Raw genomic sequence first — 21,878 nt, 5'->3', positions numbered from 1 at the left:
AGAGGCAGGGCCCTACGGGACCAAGTGCCCCCTCATGGACTTCACATGCACCCAGCCATGAAGTTGTCCCCAGCACAACAGGCACCATGAGCCCATGATGTGCCAGGACCTGTTCTCATCAAAGGGATTCTGTTGTTGGGGGTGGGGGACACAAATGTCACTGCAGGCACAGTCGGCAGAGGGACTGCTGGAGGGAGCAGAGAGGGTGGGGCATGGGGCAGGGTGCCCCTCAGACAGCTATCCTCGCCAAGCTGAGACTCACATGCCTCGGGGAACAAGTGTGCCAGCCCTGACGTGTCAGAGGCTCACACTTGGAGACAAACATCATGGAGGGTCTCACGCTCTGTGCCCCATCTCCAGAGACCCCGAACCCAACACCATGATTCCCACCCCTCCAGGGCTCTGAGGCTTTGTGAACGAATAGAGATGCAGGTTCCCACGGCTCTGGCTAAACCGTTCTTAAGCACAGGCGCCCGAGACATGCGGGCAGAGAGTTCAGTTGCCAGCCGAGGCTCCAGGTGGTGACAGTGAAGCTTCTGGCCTGCTTCCTGTCCTCACGCACTGCTGTGCACGGGGCTGGCCAGGCAGCTGTCCTGAGAGCTCCTGTTTCCTGGGACTGGGACTTTAGTCAGACGTTCATGTGTGGCTCTGTGTGTCCACGTGTAAGACAAGGCTCCTGAGAAGCAGAGGCTCTGTCCTCGACCAGCTGTTTGCAAATCTGGGTCCTGAGAAATGCTTGTCCATCAATTCCTTGTGGGGTTTTTCCCACTGGAGTTTGCAGATGATGTGTCCACTAAGTCCGTTTCTACCGTCCCCTCTTCCTTGGCTTGTGTCAAAGGACAGTTGTGGTTTCCGTTGTGATTCTCTCGCTCCATCCTCTCTCTGGTCAAGTTCCTGACACCAGGAACTTGACAGGGCAAGGGGTACTGTCTGCCCTTGACTTGCTGATGGCTCAGAAGGCCCCCAGGGGGGACGTCCCTTCCTTTCTGTGGCAGACTCGGAGTGCAGCGTCTCCGTCCCTCAGCGTCCGTGAGCACTCAGAGCTGCAGGCTGTACTAGGAGAGACTCCATTTCCATTCTTAATGATGTCACCTCTTTCTAGGTCATCTCTAAATGGCTCACTTCCAATAGAAAGCAAGCAGAGTTTCAAAACCCAGAGGACATGTTTGTCTCAGAAGTAGCCCCTGGGCCAGCTCCATCCAGTGCTTTCCTTGGGCTGGGCAAGTAGGAGGCCAAGGCCAGGATCCCACCTGGGGGCGGCCAGACCTGCAAGACCTGGCTCACAGCTCGCAGCACTGTCCTCCCTTACCCACTGGCAGCTCTGGGGGGTCCTGTCAGGCCACCAGGTCCCTGTGCCTCAGCCATAGCCCAGCTTCTAGCTCCTGGTGGTGTGGGAGGCTGGCATAGCCCAGGGCACAGCCTGGGAGCAGAATTTAAGTTAGGAGTGATCCTCCTGGGGTGTCCTTGGAGGGTCTTGGCTCTCATGTCCATCCATAAGACCACATGGGGGCTCCATTGCCTCCATGTGGGCTGTTCCTGTTCTCCAGTCGTGGGAAAGGCCTCTGCAGAACAGACAGGTCTTTCCAGAAACTCGACCATTTTAAGGCCGCCTTCCTCTGCTGCCACATCTGCTGCTTATTTTAGGCGCCTCTCAGAGCTGATGAAATACAGATGGGAGTTACATTCCATAGACTGGCCCAGACAACAGGAAATTCTCAAGACTCGGATGGGGACTAAGAGGGTGTTTACATCTTGGAATTCATGTCAGATGCGTGAACCCTGGAACCCCACACTGGAGATGGAGCCGGTCCTGGATCCTCAGCAACCTGTGCCTAGAATGTTGGCACACACACTGGTGGCCGTGTTCTATGGAAGTCTGCAGCTACTCCTGGATTCTAGACTTCCAGTGGTTCTGAGTTCAACTGGGTGAGGGGCCCTCGCCCTCCCCAAGGCTTGCTCACAGCTGCCTCAACCAGTGGGGAGGGGTGCCCTTAGAGGGGCGTTCCAGCTTTGGTCCCCTTGGCTGGGGGCTACACTTCCAGCACAAGAGCCCCCGCTCGGTGGAGACTGAATTCCCAGGACAGACGGCAGTGTGAAGAGAGCTGGGCGGTGTGGAGATGTGGTGGACAGGTCCTTTGCCGCACACATGCCCAGTGAGGCACAGCAAGACCCAGTCAGGTCTCTGGGTGAGCAGCCATGGTGGGCACAGCTGCTACTGCATAGGAGAGAAGGGGCCACCTCGGGGCAAAGGCAACCCGGCTGTGCCCAGGGGTCACTTGCCAGCCTCAGTCCCCAGACTTCTCTGCTGTTTCTCCTTTAGTTGGATGTGGACGTGAGCCGTTTGCCTTCAAGACAAGGTAGATGAAGGGGGTGACACCAGCAAATGGAAGCAACAGCGCTGTGTCCGGTCCCCGCCAGCCCCTGCACACCTGGGCTGGGAGGCATGACTGGGAGAGTCCAAGATACACCGGGTTTGACGTGTATCCCATGTGATCCTGGGCTGTTTATAAACAACTGGCTTTACACCCATGGGTCCTTGTGCCTGCATCCAACCAGCCACCTCAGGATCCGGCAGAAAGACAAGCTTTTGTTTTCTGCTTATTATGAAGAAAGAAGTCTGTATTAGTCTATTTTTGTTGCTTATGACAAAATACATGGAACTGGGTTATTTATAAAGAAAAACGACATTTATTGCTTACAGTTTCTGAGGCTGGGAAGTCCAGTGTCCATCTGATGGTGGTGACAGTGACCCAGGGATCTCACATTGCAAGATGGTGGAAGCAGAGAAAGCAGAGAGAGAGACTGTCATGTGCTCTTCTTTTAAAGCCCTCAGAACCATGCCCCTGACCACCATTTTTAATCCATTCACTATTGCATGGTCCTACAATCCAAGCACCTCTTCAAGACTCCACCTTTCAATTACCATAATAGGATTTCCCACACTCTTAACAGTCACAGTGGGGACTAAGATTCTAATACATAAAACTCAGGGAATTCAAACTTCAATGAGTTTTAGGGGGACACAGTTCAGTCCACTACAGAGTTTAAATGCAGAGAACATGGCTTCTGGCCTGGAGCCTCTGGGTGGCCAGGTGGTAAAGCTGCCTTGGCGGGTCTAGAGCCGGCCACAGCCGCGTCTTCTGCAGGGAAAGAGCTGCATGAAACCGAGCAGGTTCCTGAGATTTGATGCCTCACGGCTGCTGATGGTCCTTTCCATCCTGAAGCCGGACGGATGAGGAAAGCAAACCAGCCTTCCTGAGGAGGAGGATGGGTGGCACTGCCCAGGACCGGGCCCCTCTGCAAAGTCCCCAACTGACCCTTCTCCAAGCTGCAGGGTGTGGTCCTGGAGAAGCACAGGGTGCTGAGCCCAGATGGTGGGGGGCCAAACTCACTTCCAGGTGCCTGAACGCAAGGTTGGAACACTTCCTGAGCAGGACTGGCTTTTGTAACACCCTCACACCCAGTTCCAGCATGGCCACATCACACCACAGGGCCAGTGGCCAGGCCAGGCGTTACCATGTAACTCCAGCGCAGTCTCCTGCTACAGGTAGTGGCTGCCAGGGGCCAGCTGTCACTAAAATACACAGGGCATTCTCACATCTAGTCCCTGAGCAGCACGAATCTAGTGAATTAACCAAAGTTCTAGCAGGACCCAGTCAAATCCAAAAACATACCAAAAGTATACACTGGCCTACAGCAAAGGGCACCTGATTTGCGGAGTTTCACCCACAGGTCGCCGCAGCAGTTTCCGTCCCGGTGCATAAACCCCAGCCTCAGGACATGAGGGACCTGAGTGCCTGGCGCTTCCCTCTCGGAAGCCGTTTCTGCTCTGCTTCTGCCCAAGTCGGGGGACCTGGGGTGTGGGCCGCCCGTTTACCATGGAGCCGCCACAGTGGGGCTGTGATAGCTCTGTTCTCTCACAGGACACCCCCACCCTTGTCTTTCCACCTGGAAAATGCCCGGCTGTCCTTCCACTCACCAGGACCATGAACCAGCCTGTCGTGGGCAGCTCGTCCCTCCAAGTCCCTTAGTGCTGCTAAGTCCACGACCAGTGGGGAGAGAGCAGGCCTTCCCCACCTCCTGGGAGACACTGTAGCCTCGGCTTTATTTGGAGGAACAGCTGTGGAATGTGAGGGAGGGCCTGAGTGAGGTCCTCCGTGGACACTCCTGTGCTGGCCTGCCTGGGTGTGCAGTGTGTGCGCATGAGCACGTGAGCATGCTGCTGCAGCGCTGCTCGTGTGGCATCTGGCTGGGAAGAGGCATGGGGCAGAGAGGAGACGATGCAACAAGTAAACTTGTCTCCTTTGTCTTTGCATCGTTCAGTGACCACACTGAGTTGTTCAGAGATGGTGTCTTGAGGCCTTGGGCCCTGAGTCCACTTCTGAAGACACAGGCTCGACAGCATCAGGGATGGGTTCACAGGGGCTCTCTGTCAGACTCACAGTGGACCACCTCATAATGAATGAACAGAAAGCGTCCGCTGCCCAGCCCCACCTTGAGACCGGCCAGGAGCATGATACCCAGGCACCAGTGCTTCTTTCCCAGGGATGGCTGTGTGCAGCCTTTGCCATCCCTGGGGCCAGCAGTCTTGGTCATTTCTAGGTCCACACCAAGCCTAGCAATGTACTGAGCAGGAATTTGGTTGACCTAGCAGAAAGCCTAGGTCAACATCACAAGGGGGAAACACTAGAAAACCTTGAAAAGAGAGTGAAATACCTTCTGCTTGTGTTCTGATGGAGCTCACCCCATCTTACAATTGCATGAAACTCACCAGCGTACATCATGGGGTGTGTGAGAGGGGATGTCTGGTCTGTCCCCACCCTCGGCTTGCTCTGCAGGCCACCTGGCCTGTCTCTGTGCAGAGGTCTGGGCTCCAGAACCCAAGTCGAGTGGGGTTTGGACCCCGCACCACACCTCTCCAGACTCCACCCTCTGACTGATGGGCAGTGGTGTGAGGGGTCCCTCCATGGGGTGGAAGGGCACTTTAGTAGGGGCTCTATGGAGTCTCAGCTGAGAGGAGGAGGTTCTGTCTCTGACCTGACCATGTGCATGACAGAGGAGCCAGGGCTGCCGAGCAGACAGGCTGGCTGAAGCAGGGAGGAGAAGCAGGAAGTTGGTGACCTGCACCAAAGATCATTCCATCACCAGTGGGACCCCGGCTCCTGTCTCCTACAGCCCTTGGGATCCAGGAGGTCATGAGATGTGGCACCTGCCTGGCTCCAGGAGCACCAGCTGTGGGACTTTTGCCTCATCCCTTCTCCGGCAATGGGAGGAGGAATGGGAAGGCCCCTGCTGTCCCCACGCACCCTCCTTGGTGGCAGAATGTTGACATTGCTGGGGGAGTTGGGGCTGCAGGCTAACACGCACCTCCTCTGCCCGCAGTGAGGCTGTCTGGGAGAATATGGCACGAATGTGTGTGAAGACCCAGCGGCTGGATGTTGCCAGGGTGTGCCTGGGGAACATGGGCCATGCCCGCGGGGCCCGAGCTCTGCGGGAGGCAGAGCGTGAGCCGGAGCTGGAGGCCAGAGTGGCCATGTTGGCCATACAGCTGGGCATGCTGGTGAGTCAGGTGCTGCCCTACCGGGACAGACAGACAAACCCCTCCACCTTGCCTGGAGGAGGAGTGGGATTCACCCACCGGCCTCCACTGGGCCTTGGTGCAGAGGCTGGGAAAGCTGGGAGATGGGCAGTAGGGCAGGGGCTGGGTGGCTGTGGGTTGTCAGGGTCTGGCTCGGCCCCTGGGGAGAGGTGCTTGTTGGGCCACCTGGCTGCACCAAACAGAAGCCCCCCAGGCTAGCTTAAGCGCAGGGGAGCAGGCCCCTATGGAGACCCTGAGGCCTCTGGTCCCTATGGGGCCCCATCCTCCCCACCTCCTCATCTTGCTATCCCCAGAGGGGCCCGAAAGGGCTGACAGAACTCCCAGCATCAGACACCATGTGGGGGCAGTGGGGGCAGACCCTCCGGGAAGGGGGCTGGGAGCTGTCTCTGCATGGCAGGAGCACCAGAGTGGGCCCCCTCATCTGCAGGGGGGTAGGGGTGATGCAGGCAGTCTCTTAGGACACACAGGCCTGGGTTACGACAACGCGTACCTCTCCCTCTCCAGCTGGGGGACACTGTGTCATGCAGGCGTGTGGCATGGTTCCCAGAGGTGACCTGGAGCATCCATATGCCCGTGGCATGTGCGGTGCATCTTTGCTGTGAGCTCTGCAGTGGGGCAGCATCTCTCCCGGCATGGGCATGCGATGACACTTGCCGCCTCCTTCCACAGGAGGATGCCGAGCAGCTGTACAAGAAGTGTGAGCGCTACGACCTGCTGAACAAGCTCTACCAGGCCTCAGGCCAGTGGCAGAAAGCCATCGAAGTCTCTGAGGTCCACGACCGTGTCCACCTGCGCACCACCTACTACAACTACGCCAAGCACCTGGAAGCCAGTGCCAACTGCAGCCTGGCGCTCAGCTAGTGAGCAAGGGGCACGGGCAGGGGCTGTCGGGCTTAACCCCAGGCCAGCCCCGGCTACTGCCTGCTTCTCTGTGCCTGTCTGCACCGCGGTGAGGGGCCAGAGGGTCTCCTACAGGAAGGCTCTGTCTCATGGCGGTCCGGCCTCCTCTGTGGGAAGTTTTCATGAGTTCCGTGGTTTTAGGAACACCGCAGAGGCCTGGGGGCTGCCCTCCCTTCCATCCTGGCCTGGCTTTGGTTTTGGGGGCAGGCTACAGAAGAGCATCTGGCTGTACTTGTGTGAGTCGCTGTAACATAGTTTGGGCTTAGTGCCTCCATGAGCATGCAGGAGCCATCAGTGCAGCCTGGCCCCAGTGTGACCCTTTGCAGAGTAGGAGCCACTCTCAGATCTATTCCCACAACCTGGAGTATGTGCTGGGGAGCCCTGGGGAAAGACCTGCTTTCTGTGCAGGGAGCTGCTGCTGCCTCCAATGGGCACACAGGTCCCCAGAGCTCACCGGGGAGCCCACACCATGGGCACTGCTTTGCGTGTCTGTGACATCATCTCTGGGCCCCTCTGGCTGTCGGGGCAGAGATGGGAGGGAATGGGAGCCTCCTGTCTCCTCCCTCCACAGCTATAAGAAGTCAGACACACACCACTTTGAGGTGCCCAGGATGCTCTCGGGGGACCTGCAGTCACTGGAGCTGTACATCAATAACATGAAGGACAAGTAGGTGTTGGGGGCTGCTGGGGTTTGTCTTGGTGCCCAGAGAACACTTGCGCTTCACACGGGAAGGTACTTCAAAACATTCATGGGAAGATTCGTGTTACCTTTCAACTCTGTCTTCCACAGACTTTTTGAAGTGCCCTTGTATGAGCATGCACAGCATCCTTGAGGTCTCTCAGAGCTGGGCATGGGACACTAAGTGGAGCTTGTTCTCTGGGAGAGGTTCCTTGGGCCCTGGGCCCCTTCTCACTGGTCATGTGGAGTGCACTCTGAGAGGGGTTGGGAGCTGGGGTGGGGGCTCATTTCCAGTGGGAGCAGGGCCCTGACAGAGACTGTGCGGCCTGCGGGGCTGCTCTGCAGGACACTGTGGAGGTGGTGGGCCCAGTACCTGGAGAGTCAGGCCAAGATGAACGCGGCCCTGCGCTACTACGAGCTGGCGCAGGATTACTTCTCCCTGGTCCGCATCTACTGCTTCCAGGGCAATATTCAGAAGGTAAGTGCATTCTGGTGGACTTGGCCTGCACAGGTGGGGTGAGGCTGCTGGGTGGGGCCGCAGCTGCCTGCACATCCTTGGGTGTCTGTCCAGGCTGCTGAGATAGCCAACGAGACTGGGAACTGGGCAGCCGCGTATCACCTCGCCCGCCAGTACGAGAACCAGGAGGAGGTGCAGCACGCGGTACACTTCTACACGCGGGCACAGGCCTTCAACAACGCCATCCGCCTCTGCAAGGTAATGGAGCAGGCAGCGCCTGGCAGGCCATGGGCAGGAACACAGTGCCTTGTGGCTGTTTTTAAGATTCTGCTAAGAGGTTCAAACAGGGCTGGCCCATGGCTCACTCAGGAGAGTGTGGTGCTGATAACACCAAGGCCACGGGTTTGGATCCCATATAGGGATGGCTGGTTAGCTCACTGGGTGAGTGTGGTGCTGACAACACCAAGTCAAGGGTTCAGATCCCCTTACTGGTCATCTTTAAAAAAAAAAAAGATTCAAACAGAAAAGTCGTGAGCATGTGTGGAGAACTCTCCTGCCCCCAACTGGTTCCCACCACGCACTCCTCACTCCCCGCCTCCTCCCATCCTTACCTCCACCATCTGACTGAATGATCTCTGGGTTCTCCATAGGACCCCAGGCTCCTGAGGAGGAGCGATGCCTTGCAGACAGGCAGGTCCTTCATAGGAGGCTGTTAGACATTCTGCATCCGTAAAAATGTCTCAACTCAGGGTCTCCCTTCTGGAAAAATCCCCCCCATTGGCTATTTCTTGCAGTGCTCAGTGAAATAGATCAAAAAGCATCTGAAAATCCTGGTACTGACAGACCCAGTAAGACATCAAGTGCAGAAAAACCCTGGTCACACAGATCACTAGCAGCACATCAAACTGAAGGGAGGTGGATTCATCCCCGGACACATTCAAAATCTAAGGTGTCTTGGGTGCAGCAGGCAAGAACTGCCACAGAGCCCTGCCTCCCTCCCTGCAGGAGAACGGCTTGGACGACCAGCTCATGAACCTGGCCCTGCTGAGCTCCCCAGAGGACATGACTGAGGCGGCCCGCTACTACGAGGAGAAGGGCGAGCAGATGGACCGGGCGGTCATGCTCTACCACAAGGTGAGAGGGGCCAGCCCCAGTGTGGAGGCCAGGGACCCTTGACTGTGCAAGGCCCCAGGAAGGCCCAGACAGGCGAAAATGCTCAGGCACCAGGCTTGGGCAGCTGCTCAGAGTCCCACGGCTGTCCACAGGCTGGTCACTTCTCCAAGGCCCTGGAGCTGGCCTTTGCCACCCAGCAGTTTGTGGCCCTGCAGCTCATAGCAGAGGACCTGGACGAGAAGTCAGACCCCGCCCTCCTAGCCCGCTGCTCAGACTTCTTCATCGAGCACAGTCAGTATGAGAAGGCCATGGAGCTGCTGCTGGCAGCCAAGAAGGTACAGGGTCACAGGCACCCCGGGCTTGGCACGCACTCAGGCACCACAGCTCAGGGGTTACCTTTCCCATAGATATGGTGGGAGCAGCTTCGCCATCTCTTTTGGTTACAATTTCTTGAGAAAGGTGGTGGCTGCCCTTAACCTGGATTTGAATGGCTCAGATTTCTGCTGCAAGCACAGACTTACCGTCCACTTCACGTGTGTCTAAATAATAAACTGGGAGAAATGTATTTTACCTATATCCCAAAAAGTTAATTTTCTTAATATTTATTAAGCTCCTGTAAACCAATAAGAAAGTTACTAACAATTCAAAAGCGCAAAGAATATGAACAGTTTATTAAGAAGGAAATATGAATGGTTCCTGAATATAAAATACTTAGCCTTATTCATAGTGAGACACATCAGACCATAACTCAAAGAGAGGATAGTTTGTCATGAATTGGGCTAGTAAAGGTGAAAGGGTTAGAAATAATCCACTAGATTGTCATGGGAAACAGGTATACTCAGGCACTGTGGGTAGGAATGCAGTGGGCAGTACCTGCCAGAAGTAAAAATTATACCTCTCTCAACCCAGCAGTTCCTTTCCTCGGGATTTCACCCTTACTGACACATTTGCACATGTGCAAGTGATGTACGCACAGAGGTATGCTCCACAGAAATGTTTATTATAGCAAAAGACAGCAGCCACTGTGTTCATAAGCAGTAGTTCCTTCAGACGGTGGAATACTGTGTGGCCGTCAAAAAGCAAGCAGCAGCGGGCCGAGCCCGTGGCGCACTCGGGAGAATGCGGCGCTGCGAGCGCAGTGGCGCTTCCGCCACTGGTTTGGATCCTATATAGGGATGACCGGTTTGCTCACAGCGCTCACTGGCTGAGCGTGGTGCGGCCGGTCTCAAAAAGGACAAAAAGAAAAAAAAAAAGCAAGCAGCAGCTTCTCATGTGCTGAGATGGAATGAATTCCAAGACAGAATTCTTTTTTTATCTCAAGACATATTCTTAAGTGAAGAATATAAATTTTTTCCTTAAATTTTAAGAAAATTAAATTAAACCCCTTACTTTAAAAATTTTTTAAAGAAAAGAAGAAAATTACCAGTTTCCTTTTCTTCCCACAAGTATTCTTTTGAGTTCTACATTTCCTTCCTCATATTCCAGAATGTTAATAGCATGAGAGAAAGTAACAGGAATGAGTCTTGTGTCCTGTAGGTTGTGAGTATGAAATGTCCCTGTCCCTTCCACATCTGACGCAGCCACAGACAGTGGCCACCGCTGAGCCATGGGGCCTGGCTTCCTCAAAGGGGTGGCGGATGGGAGGGGGGCACTTCAGCCCTTGGCCCTCCTTCGGCGGCTCACCCGTGACAGCCCCTTCTGGGTTTCAGTATCACGAAGCCCTGCAGCTGTGCCTGGAACAGAACATGACTATCACTGAGGACATGGCTGAAAAGATGACTGTGTCCAAGGACTCCAAGGACCTGTCTGAGGAGGCCCGGCGTGAGCTGCTGGAGCAGATCGCCAGCTGCTGCATGCGCCAGGGCAACTACCACCTGGCGACCAAGAAGTACACACAGGCTGGGAACAAGCTGAAGGTGGGCATTGGCGGGGCTCTCGCAGTCGCTTAGAGATGCCATGCCCTCTGTATGCGTCTCTGTTTGCCTCTGTTTAACCCGAGCAGGGCATGAGCTTTTCTGGCTGGGGTTTTGAGGGGCACCTATGGGGAGCACGACAAATAAGATCTCTCCTCCTGAAACCAGACATGTGGCTGGGTTGTGAGAGCTCATCCTCTGGTTCATCGGCACATGAAAGCCACTTTCCTTGGGCTCCTGAAGGCCTGTCCCCACACACACAGCCCTCAGCCTTGGCTCTTTCTCTGCCTAGGCCATGAGAGCGCTGCTCAAGTCTGGAGACACAGAGAAGATTGTGTTCTTTGCGGGCGTCTCTAGGCAGAAGGAAATCTACATCATGGCTGCTAACTACCTGCAGTCCCTGGACTGGCGGAAGGAGCCGGAGATCATGAAGAACATCATCAGCTTCTACACCAAGGGACGGGCACTGGACCTCCTGGCTGGCTTTTATGATGCCTGTGCCCAGGTACAGACCGTCCTGGGGATTCCATTGGGGCATGCAGAAGGGCATGGAGCCCCGCTGGGTGCTCACAGGCCTTGTCATGCAGGTGGAGATTGACGAATACCAGAACTACGACAAAGCCCATGGGGCACTGACCGAGGCCTACAAATGCCTGTCGAAGGCCAAGGCCAAGAGCCCCCTGGACCAGGAGACCAAGCTGGCTCAGCTGCAGAGCAAGATGACGCTGGTGAAGAGGTTCATCCAGGCCCGCAGGTGTGTCTCCTGCAGAGGCCAGCACAGGGGAGCATGGTGGGATGCAGGCAGGCCTGCAGACCCGCCTCATGTGTGTTGTGCCATGGCCCCAGAGCCCCTGGAGCCCCCGGCACCTCTGTCTGTGCTTCATTGGTTGTTTCTGATGAATACTCTTCAAAGGATTCCTTGGACAACTGGATAGGAACTCAAGACACATCACTTGCTTAAAGTGAGATCCTCTTGGGTAATTCCCTCAGAACATCTGAGATCCTCTTGCGTAATTCCCTCAGAACATCTGAGATCCTCTTGGGTAATTCCCTCAGAACCTGGGCACAATCTTGGGAAGATTGTTCTGGAAACAACCAGAGATGTTGAGAGAGAAATCTGGTGGGGGAGGGGAGGAGGAGGAGGCCGATTTGCGTCAGGAGAAGGTGTGGCTGAGGGAAGCCTTGGACCAACTCAGAGTGTTCAGAGGTTGGGCAGGGTCATCCTGAGTGAGGGGTCGCTATGCAGCACGGGGTGGCAGGGATCCTGATGACCAAAGAGCTCATGCCTCTCCACTCCAGCCTGTGGAGAGGATCCAGGCAGCATGTTGTCTCAGTTTTTAGGAGAGGCCATGAATCTAAGTTTTTATGGGATACCTCCCAGAATTTATCTATTGACAGATAATTTGGCTTTTCAAAGAGTCTGCTGTGTGGTCGACACAGCGTGAGCAGACATCTGAGCCACCGGGGCTCAGCTTCTGCCTAGACTAACAAACATATTTTTTTTATCTGAGAACAGTTTTTCAAAAGAAGAGTTACTAAATATTTTGAGCAGTTGTTGTACAAAGTGGAACTCTGTGGAGGGGCGTCATCCACTCAGGCGTGTAGATTCTGGAGTATCTGCATGTAACAGATGTCTGCTGGGCAGCAGGCGGCAGGGGATAGGCTGGCCCTGGAGTGCCTCCCTGGAGCTGCTGAGCGAGTGCAGGGCCACACAGGCCCTGGACTCTCCTGAAGTGGCAGCCTGAGCCCACTGGGCTTCTCTCACCTGCCCTTCACCAAGTCGTGTTCCAGCAGGTGCATCACCCTGGTCTCGCCCCAGCTCACTAGCCAAACCCTGCTTCTCCACAGACTCCCCCCACTGGGTCACACGTGCTGGACTGTGCTCAGGCTCACTGATCCCTCTGCTTGGAAGGTTCTTCCCACCTGCCTTGAGCAAGGTGGTGGGCCCCTCTCCAGCACCTCTCCACACTTCCCCATGTCCCCTTGCATCTTAGCCTAGAGGTCACTATCCCACTGTAGACTGTTCCCTAGGACAGGAATTGGGGGTTTGAAATCTTTGGTCTTGGTCCAAGCAAGTGATTATTAAGTATTTGGTTTTTGTTGGTTGTCTTGTTTTGTTTTGGGGTTTTTTGGCAGCTGGCCTGTAAGGGGATCTGAACCCTTGACCTTAGTGTTTAACACCGCAATCTAACCAACTGAGCTAACCAGTCAGCCAGTAAGGGTTTGTTGAATGAATGAATAAATTTATGAATGGACAAATTAAGGAATTAATGAGTTAACTAACAGGAATTACCTTCACAAAATATTTAGCCACCCATCCTCCAGAACTACTCCTAGAGGACATGAGCCTGCTCTGACCTCTGACACACAGCACATGTTCTGGGGTTTGGAGCTCAGGCCTCCTCTTTGCTCACGGCAGGACATACACAGAGGACCCCAAGGAGTCCATCAAGCAGTGCGAGCTGCTCCTGGAGGAGCCGGACCTCAACAGCACCATCCGCATCGGGGATGTCTGTGGCTTCCTGGTGGAGCACTACCTGCAGGTGGAGGAGCACCAGATGGTGAGGCCCAGGCCCTGCTCACCGGGAGCATCCCACCATATAGGGCTTCTGACATTCTAGTGTTTGAGAGCTCAAATTTGTCAGTAGCCAAATGTCAGTTACTATTTTCCTTGAAGTGACAGGCCCACTTTGTTCATTTTTGAGAACATACCTGCCACACACCTTTCTGATAACCATAGCTTATCTTTCAGTCACTTTTACAAAAAAGAAATGCTGTTCCATGTTAGTGACTAATTGAGCTCACAACCCGCACAAGTGTTTTTCCTCCTCTTCACCAGCATTTGGTATGATCACTCTTTTTCATTTTTGCCATCCTAGTGTGTAGTGGTATGTGATTGTAGTTTAATTTACATTTTCTTAATGACTACTAGATGTTGAATACCTTCCCTTGTGCTTAATACCCATTCGTATTTTTTTGGTGGGGGAAGGGATGTTGTTAGTTGTGTTCTTATACTTTCTAGATACATTTACTTTATCAGATATACGATTTGCAAATATTTTCGCCCAGTCTGTGAGGAGTTTCCCTTCTATTCCTTCTCTTTCCTCTCCTTCTGGAACTCCAGTTAGTTGTATATTCTGTCCCCTTGCTCAACTCATACTCCTCTTCAAGTTCACCAATTTTCCCTTCCTCAATGTCTACTCTGTTAATCCCATCCATATTTTTTCGTCTCAAACATTACAATTTTCATCTCTAGTAGTGTGAGTCAGCCCTTTTCTTTGTATCTTCCATATCTCTCTTTATTATGCTTGTACTTTCTCTGCCTTCTTGAGCATGTCATGTATGTTCATAATAGCAGTTTTAATGTCCATTTCTCCTAACTATATGTCAATTCTGGATCTGTTTCTGTGGATTGATTCTTATTATGGTTCATATTTCCCTGCTTCTTTTCATGCCTGGTAATTTTTTTTATTGGATTCTAGATATTGTAAATGTTTTAGTTGAGTCTTTGTGTGTGTGTGTGTGTGTTTTTGAGCTTGGTTCTCGAACAGCTTGCTCTTACTTTTGCGGCTTGCTTTTTAGCTTTGTTAGGTGGGTCCAGAAGAGCCTTGAATCTAGAGCTAATTTTACCAACTACCAAGATAGTATCCTTTAGAGAGCTGTGCTCCTCTCAATGCCTAGTATATTGGGAGGCCTTTCCATTCTGGCTGGTGAGAGCATGAACTTTTCCTGGCCCTGTGATCAGTCCCTCAGGATTGTTCTGCAGGATTATTTCCAGTGGTCTTTCCCTGGCCTTAGTTGTTTTCATCACACACATGCACTGTTCAGTACTCGGCAGAAGACCCAGAGCCCTCTGCAGGTCTCAAGTGTTCTTTCTCCCTGTCCTCTCCTGTCCAGTACTCTACTCCACAAGTTGTAACCACTGGCCTCCTCAGACTCTGAACCATTTCCTCAGCATAGGGAGGCTGCTGGCTCTTTGGTTGCCCCCTGCCTGCAGTGTGGCCTGAAAACTGTCTCAAGGCAGTAAGCTGGGCAACTGTATTTATCTTTAAGAAATTCCCCCCTTTATCCCTGGTAATACTCTTTGTCTCGAAGTATGCATAATCTGATGCTGGTGTTGCCAGTCTTTATGTTTTATGCTTAGTGTTGTGCAGTGCACCTTTTTCCTTCCTTTTACCTCCAGCCTGATGGTGTCATTGTATTTAAAGCACGCTGTTGATAGTATGTAGTTGGGTTTTCTAAAATACTGGTAATCTCTGCCTTTTAATTGGGATGTTTTATCTATTTACATTTAATATAATTATTGATATGGCTTGGTTTTAGTCTACCATTTTTGTTTGGTTTGTCTTACCAGTTTTTGTTTCTTTGAACCTATTTTCCAGCCTTTTTTTTTTTCTTTTTGTCCACTGCTAAGAGAAGTATACTTCCCCACCTTCTTATAAATTAATTGAATATTTTTGAGAATTTTATCTATTAGATTTTTATCCATACCTCTCTCTCTGCATTATATTTTTAGTGCTTGCCATAAAAATATAGGGATTACTATAAACATTCTTATCACAGTCTGGTTAGAGTTAATGTCATACCACTTCATGAACTGTGCAAATATATAGGTTCATTTACCCACACAAATCCCCATCTATATTCATCATTTGTATGACATCAACATACATTATAAACATTATAATATAGTGTTTTGTTTAGTCTTTTTTTTTTTTTTTTTTTTTCCTGGTGGCTGGCTGGTAAGGGGATCTAAACCCTTGACTTTGGTGTTATCAGCACCAACCTCTCTCAAGTGAGCTAACCCTGGCCAGCCCAATCATATCTATTTAAAAGAAATTAAAAAGAAATAAAGAGTCTTATATTTACCTACACATTTCCCATTTCTGGTGTTTTTTACTTCTTCCCGGTGATTCACATCTTCATGTAGTATCATTCCTCTTCAGCCTGAGGAGCTCCCTTCGGCATTTCTTCAAGTACAGATCTCCTGAGGATAGACTTTCTTACTTTTTATTAATCTGAAATGTCTTTATTTTGGCTTTTTTAATGGTTAATGGTTATTCTTACCAGATTAAGAATTCTGGCTTTACAGGTTTTTCTCCTTTCAGCACATGAATGTCTTTCCACTATGTTCTGGCCCCCATGGTTCCTGATGAAGTCAGCCATCAGCTTTATTATTGTGCCCTTATGTGTAACATGTTTCTATCCTCCTTCCCCCTCTGTGGCTGCTTTCAGGATATTTTTCTTTATATTTGGTTTTCAGCAATTTGAAAATGATGTCCCTAGTGTTCTCATTTTATATATCCTGAGCTTCATGGACCTGTAAGTTTGTCTTTCACCAAATTTGGGAAATTTGTAATTATTTTTACTTCATGCTTTTTTTCTGCCTCATTCTGTCTCTCCTCTCCTTCTGGGACTCCAATTAGATGTTAGGCCTTTCATAGTAAGCAGACACATTTGTGATTACTGCTTTGTGTTGTTACTTCTGTCTTTTAGTTTCTCTGTGTCCTTTGGGTTAGATAATTTATATTGATCTATCTTCAAATCCACTGACTTTCTTTAGCTATCTTCAATCTATTGTTAACTTTTCAGCAAATTTTTTATTTTAGATTATGTAGGGTTTTTTTTTTTTTTTGTCCTTTTTGAGACTGGCCACCCCACGCTCAGCCAGTGAGCACACCGGTCATCCCTATATAGGATCTGAACCTGCGGCAGGAGTGCTGCTGCGCTCCCAGCGCCGCACTCTCCCGAGTGCACCACGGGCTCGGCCCAGATTATGTAGTTTTTAATTCTTATTTACACTTAGTTCTTTCTTTGCTTAAGTTTCCTATTTATTTGTTAAAAACATATTTTCCTTTATACCCTTGAGCACAGTTATAACTGCTGCTCTAAAATCTTTGCTACTAATTCCAGTATCTGGGTCATGGAGGATTGGTCTCTATTATTTGCTTTTTCTCCTGAGCATGGGTCATGTTTTCATTTCTTCTTTTTTTTTTTTTCCTTTTTGTCTTTTTTTTTGTGTGTGTCCGGCAACGGATCGCAACCCTCAGTGTCACGCCCGTACCGGACCGGGACCGGCAACGGGATTGCAACCCTCAGTGTTGCGTCCACACCTCGCTCAGTCAGTGAGCGGGAACCGGTCTGTATGTGGGATCCGAACCCTCAGCGGGAGCGCCGCCGCATTCCCAAGCGGCGCACTGTAGCAGTGCGCCACCGGGCCGGCCCAAGTTTTCATTTCTTCTTATGTCTTGTAATGTTTTTGTATTGTGGATAATCCATTCTATAGATTCTGGATTCTGTTATGTTCCTCTAAAGAGTATTACTTTTTGTTTGTTTTATTAGGCAACCATTTTTGCTTATCTCAGCGACTAAACTTGCTCCCCTGTGGTGGACAGCAGCTTAAATCTCTGTTCAGTGTGTTTTAGCTTTAGTTGGGCTTTTTTTTTTTTTTTTTAAAGATGACCAGTAAGGGGATCTTAATCCTTGACTTGGTGTTGTCAGCACCACACTCACCAGAGTGAGCCACAGGCCGGCCCTAGCTGGACTTCTTAAAGCCTGCCCCCAACCACATGAATAGTGCAGTGTCAAATAGAGTTTATGGCAGGCTTTATACTCATAACTTGGGCTCCCCTTCTATGACTCTCTCTATTCTAATATTTCTCCCCTCACCTTCCAACTGCTATAGTCAAAAAATTTCAATTCTGGTTCTTCTGGCCAGTAACAGCATGGGCCTCTGTGTACTGTTTTGATGCCCAGTCACCCTGACTGGGGCCTGCTCAAGGCAAAAAGTTATAATAAGCAGGAAACTCGCCCAGTGCTGCCCCTTCTTCCAGCTTCTGCCTGCCTGCAACTGCACTCTCCTGCCCTGTGTGTCTGCCCAGAGCTGCTTGTTGTGGGGGAGGGCTGGTCTGATGAGTCATGTAGCCATGATCAGAAGACTCTCTGCTCATTCCTTTTCAATCCTAACCCTATTGTAGCCAACATAAAGAACTCCCTCAGCTGCATCTTACTCTGTGTTCCCAAGGAGGCCACCTAGACCTGGTCACAGCCCCATGTTCTGCCTCCTTGAGCCACCAGCCAAATTCATCTCGCAGACAGTTCCTGCTGGTGAACAGTGTCGGCGCAGGAGGCTGCCGTCTCCAGAACCCACAAGAAGGCCATTTCTTGGTGGCGTCCCACAGGCTGAAGGTCAGCATGTGCAGCTTAGGCCTCCCAACTAGCTGCCCACTGCCCTTGGCCCTAACCATGCTACCCACCCCTTTTGTTGTTGGGAAGAAATGATTCTAAGTCTTAATCCCAACAAGGTTTCTTTTTTTGGGAGAAGAACTACAATTTTGTATCTAAAAGCAAAACTGGACTGTAGAGATGCTCATGCTGCTGTGTCCTCAAAATTAACAGAAAAATCACATTTTAAATATTTCACGAACTTTTTTGTCTCTCTGCTTGCTTGAAGCCTATGTAATTTAGCAACTTTAAGTACACAAAAACTATAAATAAATTGAGAAAGTGCAGGCATGTGCACACTTCCTCTTGTGGGGACAAGAACCCCTAGTCATTGCTCTGACATCACCCTTCACCCACTGCCGACTCCTCACCCTTGGCTGGTTTCTTGCCACCCACCCAGGCTGCCTGCCCCATCGTCAGAGTCATGTCCTCACGCTGCTGCTCCTCTTGGTGCTGAATCTCTTTGCAGTCCTTCACCATCTTTAGTAACTGTACCTTCCTTGTGGAAACTGCTCCCTTGCCCTTTATGAAGCCAGCTCTGTCCTTGGAGGATTCACATGTGCTGGCCCTGCTGGGTTCAGGCACAGATGGACCCTCTCTGACCACGAGGCTTTTCCGTTTCCTGATCAGCTCTCACCCTCCTCTTCCTCCCTCCCAGTGCCAGCCCTCCCTGAATTCCGCTGCTGCCAACCCCATCCTCCCAATACCAGTGTTCTTGGCACGGCTGGGGTTTCTCAATGCAGCCCTCACCCCATCCTGAGCCTCTCTTCCTCTCCTCCTCCTCGTGTCCCGTGTGCCCTGCCTCGTGCCTGCGCGTGGCAGGCAGTGTCATGGCATCTCTTCTCGTGCAGATGTGTGCTTTGCCCTCTGGCTTGTGAGTTTGCAGAGGGCTCCAGCAGAGGCCTGCTGTAAACACAGTCAGCAGCCTGGTGGTGCCAGTGAGCCATCCAAAAATCGCACTTTGGGGCCGGCCCGGTGGCGCACTGCTACAGTGCGCCGCTTGGGAGCGTGGCGGCGCTCCCGCCGAGGGTTTGGATCCCACATACAGACCCTCAGTGTCGCGCCCGTACCGGACCGGGACCGGCAACGGGATCGCAACTGGCTGAGCGAGGTGCGGGCGTGACACTGAGGGTTGCGATCCGTTGCCGGTCACGAAAAAAGACAAAAAGGAAAAAAAAAATCGCACTTTGTGTTTTCTTTTATGATCATTATTGACACATTTATCTCTTTCTATTTTACCTTTTTTTTTTTTTTTTTTTTAAAGATGACAGATAAGGGGATCTTAACCCTTGACTTGGTGTTGTCAGCACCACGCTCTCCCAAGTGAGCCACAGGCCAGCCCTTCTATTTTACTTGTTATATTCTAGTTACATCTGTTCAAAATAAAATTGCCGTAAGAGTTTTATCATCTTTAAGAAATAGTAAGATAGGACTGTTATTCCTCATAAAAAATTTAAAAGCTGCTAGAAATTTTGGATTAAAAAACACATTCTGCTACATTGTATATTGACAAAATAAAAATTTAAAAAAAAACACATTCTGAATTAATATGTGTACCTTTTGGGTAAACCCTAGAAGCCACATGAAGTCCCAATCCTGCCCCTTATGTTTGTGTGTGCCCCCTCCCCCCCCACCGAAAGATGAGCAGGTATAGGTAGGTGCAGACAGGTGCAGAAAGGTTTAGGCAATGGGCCGGCCTGTGGCTCACTCGGGAGAGTGTGGTGCTGATAACACCAAGGCCACGGGTTCGGATCCCATATAGGGATGGCCGGTTAGCTCAATGAGTGAGCGTGGTGCTGACAACACCAGGTCAAGGCTCACTGGCTGAGCACGGTGCGGGCGCAACACTGAGGGTTGCAATCCTGTTACCGGTCAGTAAAAAAAAAAAAAAAAAAAAAGTGATTAAAATGGTAAATTTTATTTAAGTATAGTTTACTGTAATACAAACATAAAATTAAAAAACAAGACATTAGGGGCCGGCCTGTGGCTCACTCCGTAGAGTGCGGTGCTGATAACACCAAGGCCACGGGTTCGGATCCCATATAGGGATGGCCGGTTAGCTCAATGAGTGAGCGTGGTGCTGACAACACCAGGTCAAGGGTTAAGATCCCCTTACCGGTCATTTTTTTTTTTTTTCCTTTTTGTCTTTTTTCGTGACCGGCAACGGATCGCAACCCTCAGTGTCACGCCCGTACCGGACCGGGACCGGCAACGGGATCGCAACCCTCGGTGTTGCTCCCGCACCTCGCTCAGCCAGTGAGTGGCTGGTCTGTATGTGGGATCCGAACCCTCGGCGGGAGCGCTGCCGCGCTTCCCAGGCGGCGCACTGTAGCATGCGCCACCGGGCCGGCCCTACTGGTCATCTTTAAAAAAAAAAAGAAAGGTTTAGGCAAGTGTAAGCAGGTGCAGATAGGTGTAGGTATGGTACTCTGTCCCACCTCACCCCCCAACCTCTGAGCAGCTGTGTGTGGGGCCCTCCCTTGCCCTCCCACACCTTGCCACTGCAGAACCAGAGGAAACCCCTTAACTCCATAGCCTACTGACCTTGGGTCAAGGACCATTCATACAGGAGATTCAAGTTAATTACAGGCCCAATGAACTGGGGTCAGAACAAGCAAGGCAAAGCATTGACATTGTGGCCCGTCCTCCAGTCGGAGAAGCACTCGCCCCAGAGTGGCTGAGAGCAGTGAGCGCACAGGAGTTCCCCTCGCCTTAGAGGGCTCCGTGTGCCTCCAGGAGAGCAGGTTCTACAGGGACACTGTTCTAGAACGCAGACCCCACCCTTGTGCATGGCTGCTAGGGACTTCAGCTGTGAATGCTGACCACAGCTCAGAGTGTGAGCTGCTCAGGGCCTGAACTGTGTGCTGTCTTCGGACACCACAGTTCCCTGATAAACGGGTGGAGCCTCAGACCCGGGGACCCAGGTAACAGGAAGCCCCCCTCCCTGCTCACTCACCTCCAGAAGCAGGTGCTCTCCTCTGGCCCTCGAGGTAGAGGCGGGTACCTCATAGGTGCTCAGGAAACTTCCTTACAGTGAACAAATGTGGCATCTCCTGTCCTCACTGTGGACTACACGAGGCACTGGCCATCACGCCTAGCTGGGCCCACAAGTAACGCTGTACCTCTGTTCTAGGCCTACAAGTACCTCGAGGAGATGCGGAAAAGGCTTCCCTCCACCGACATGTTGTACTATGTGAGCCAGGGGACTGTGGACGCCGTGCACCAGGGCCTGGGCCTCCCTCCAACACGCATCGTGCCCGAGCGGCTGTGCCACAGCAGTATGGAGGACCGCAGGGAGGTGGATGAGGAGGTGGCAGAGGAGATAGAGAACAACCCCTGATGGCCGCTATGCCAGCACACAGTGGCCTGCTGCTGGGAAGGTGTCTTCTGGAATGTTCCAGTCAGTAGTGGCAAAGACAGCTTTTTTGTTGCAAAAAAGAAAAACCCTCTGCACGGAGTACAGGAGCAGAGCTCTGGCAGGACGTGGCCAGCGGGACTGCGCTCTGCCTCTGCTGCCTCCGCCTTCAGGGGGAAGAGCACGCTTACACTTTTAACCATCCCTTCAGCATTCCTGCCAACAGGGGCTCCGCAGTTCCTGTGGATTTTTGGTTTAGTTCCTTTAAAGGAAGTTGGATTGGTCTTTTTGGTAATAGTCTTCTAACCACAGAGGGTAAAGCTAAGAAACTACTAGAATTTCAAGAACTGAGGCTGCAAACTGCTGCCGTCCCCACGCTTCCTTCCCACACCCATCAGATGGTTGCCAGGCAGTTCCCATGGGCCTGTCCTGGACAGGTGCTGCGGCAGCCTCATGGGAGGCAGGATGGCCTGCGCCCTGATGGCTACGTCCCACCCACTGGCTGCCGAAACTCCTGTGACTCCAATAAAGTTTTTCTCTGATGTATGCCCCTTACTGCCCCTCCCCGACCCCATTTTCATGACTCCCCCTCACAAGAGTCCCTATAGGAACCAATGGTCCCCACCCAAGCAGTGAGA

The 21,878-nt window shown here is 51.7% G+C and overlaps 1 protein-coding gene across 1 annotated transcript in view; it reads left to right on the top strand.

Moving 5' to 3' along the window:
* Positions 1-21,782, top strand: part of IFT140 (intraflagellar transport 140) — a 79,947-nt gene extending 58,165 nt beyond the window's left edge. The window contains exons 18-29 of the mRNA XM_008581411.1: positions 5,383-5,560; positions 6,269-6,459; positions 7,071-7,166; positions 7,524-7,656; positions 7,750-7,893; positions 8,641-8,769; positions 8,901-9,083; positions 10,458-10,664; positions 10,954-11,166; positions 11,249-11,415; positions 13,081-13,222; positions 21,019-21,782. Coding sequence (XP_008579633.1) covers positions 5,383-5,560; positions 6,269-6,459; positions 7,071-7,166; positions 7,524-7,656; positions 7,750-7,893; positions 8,641-8,769; positions 8,901-9,083; positions 10,458-10,664; positions 10,954-11,166; positions 11,249-11,415; positions 13,081-13,222; positions 21,019-21,225 — 1,990 coding nt within the window. The 3' untranslated portion in view covers positions 21,226-21,782. The remainder of the gene's footprint in view (positions 1-5,382; positions 5,561-6,268; positions 6,460-7,070; positions 7,167-7,523; positions 7,657-7,749; positions 7,894-8,640; positions 8,770-8,900; positions 9,084-10,457; positions 10,665-10,953; positions 11,167-11,248; positions 11,416-13,080; positions 13,223-21,018) is intronic.
* Positions 21,783-21,878: the final 96 nt, after the last annotated feature.

This window comes from Galeopterus variegatus, unplaced genomic scaffold (assembly GCF_000696425.1).
Source record: "Galeopterus variegatus unplaced genomic scaffold, G_variegatus-3.0.2 Scaffold92, whole genome shotgun sequence".
NCBI lineage: Eukaryota > Metazoa > Chordata > Mammalia > Dermoptera > Cynocephalidae > Galeopterus > Galeopterus variegatus.
This window is presented reverse-complemented; position numbering and strand designations above follow the sequence as displayed.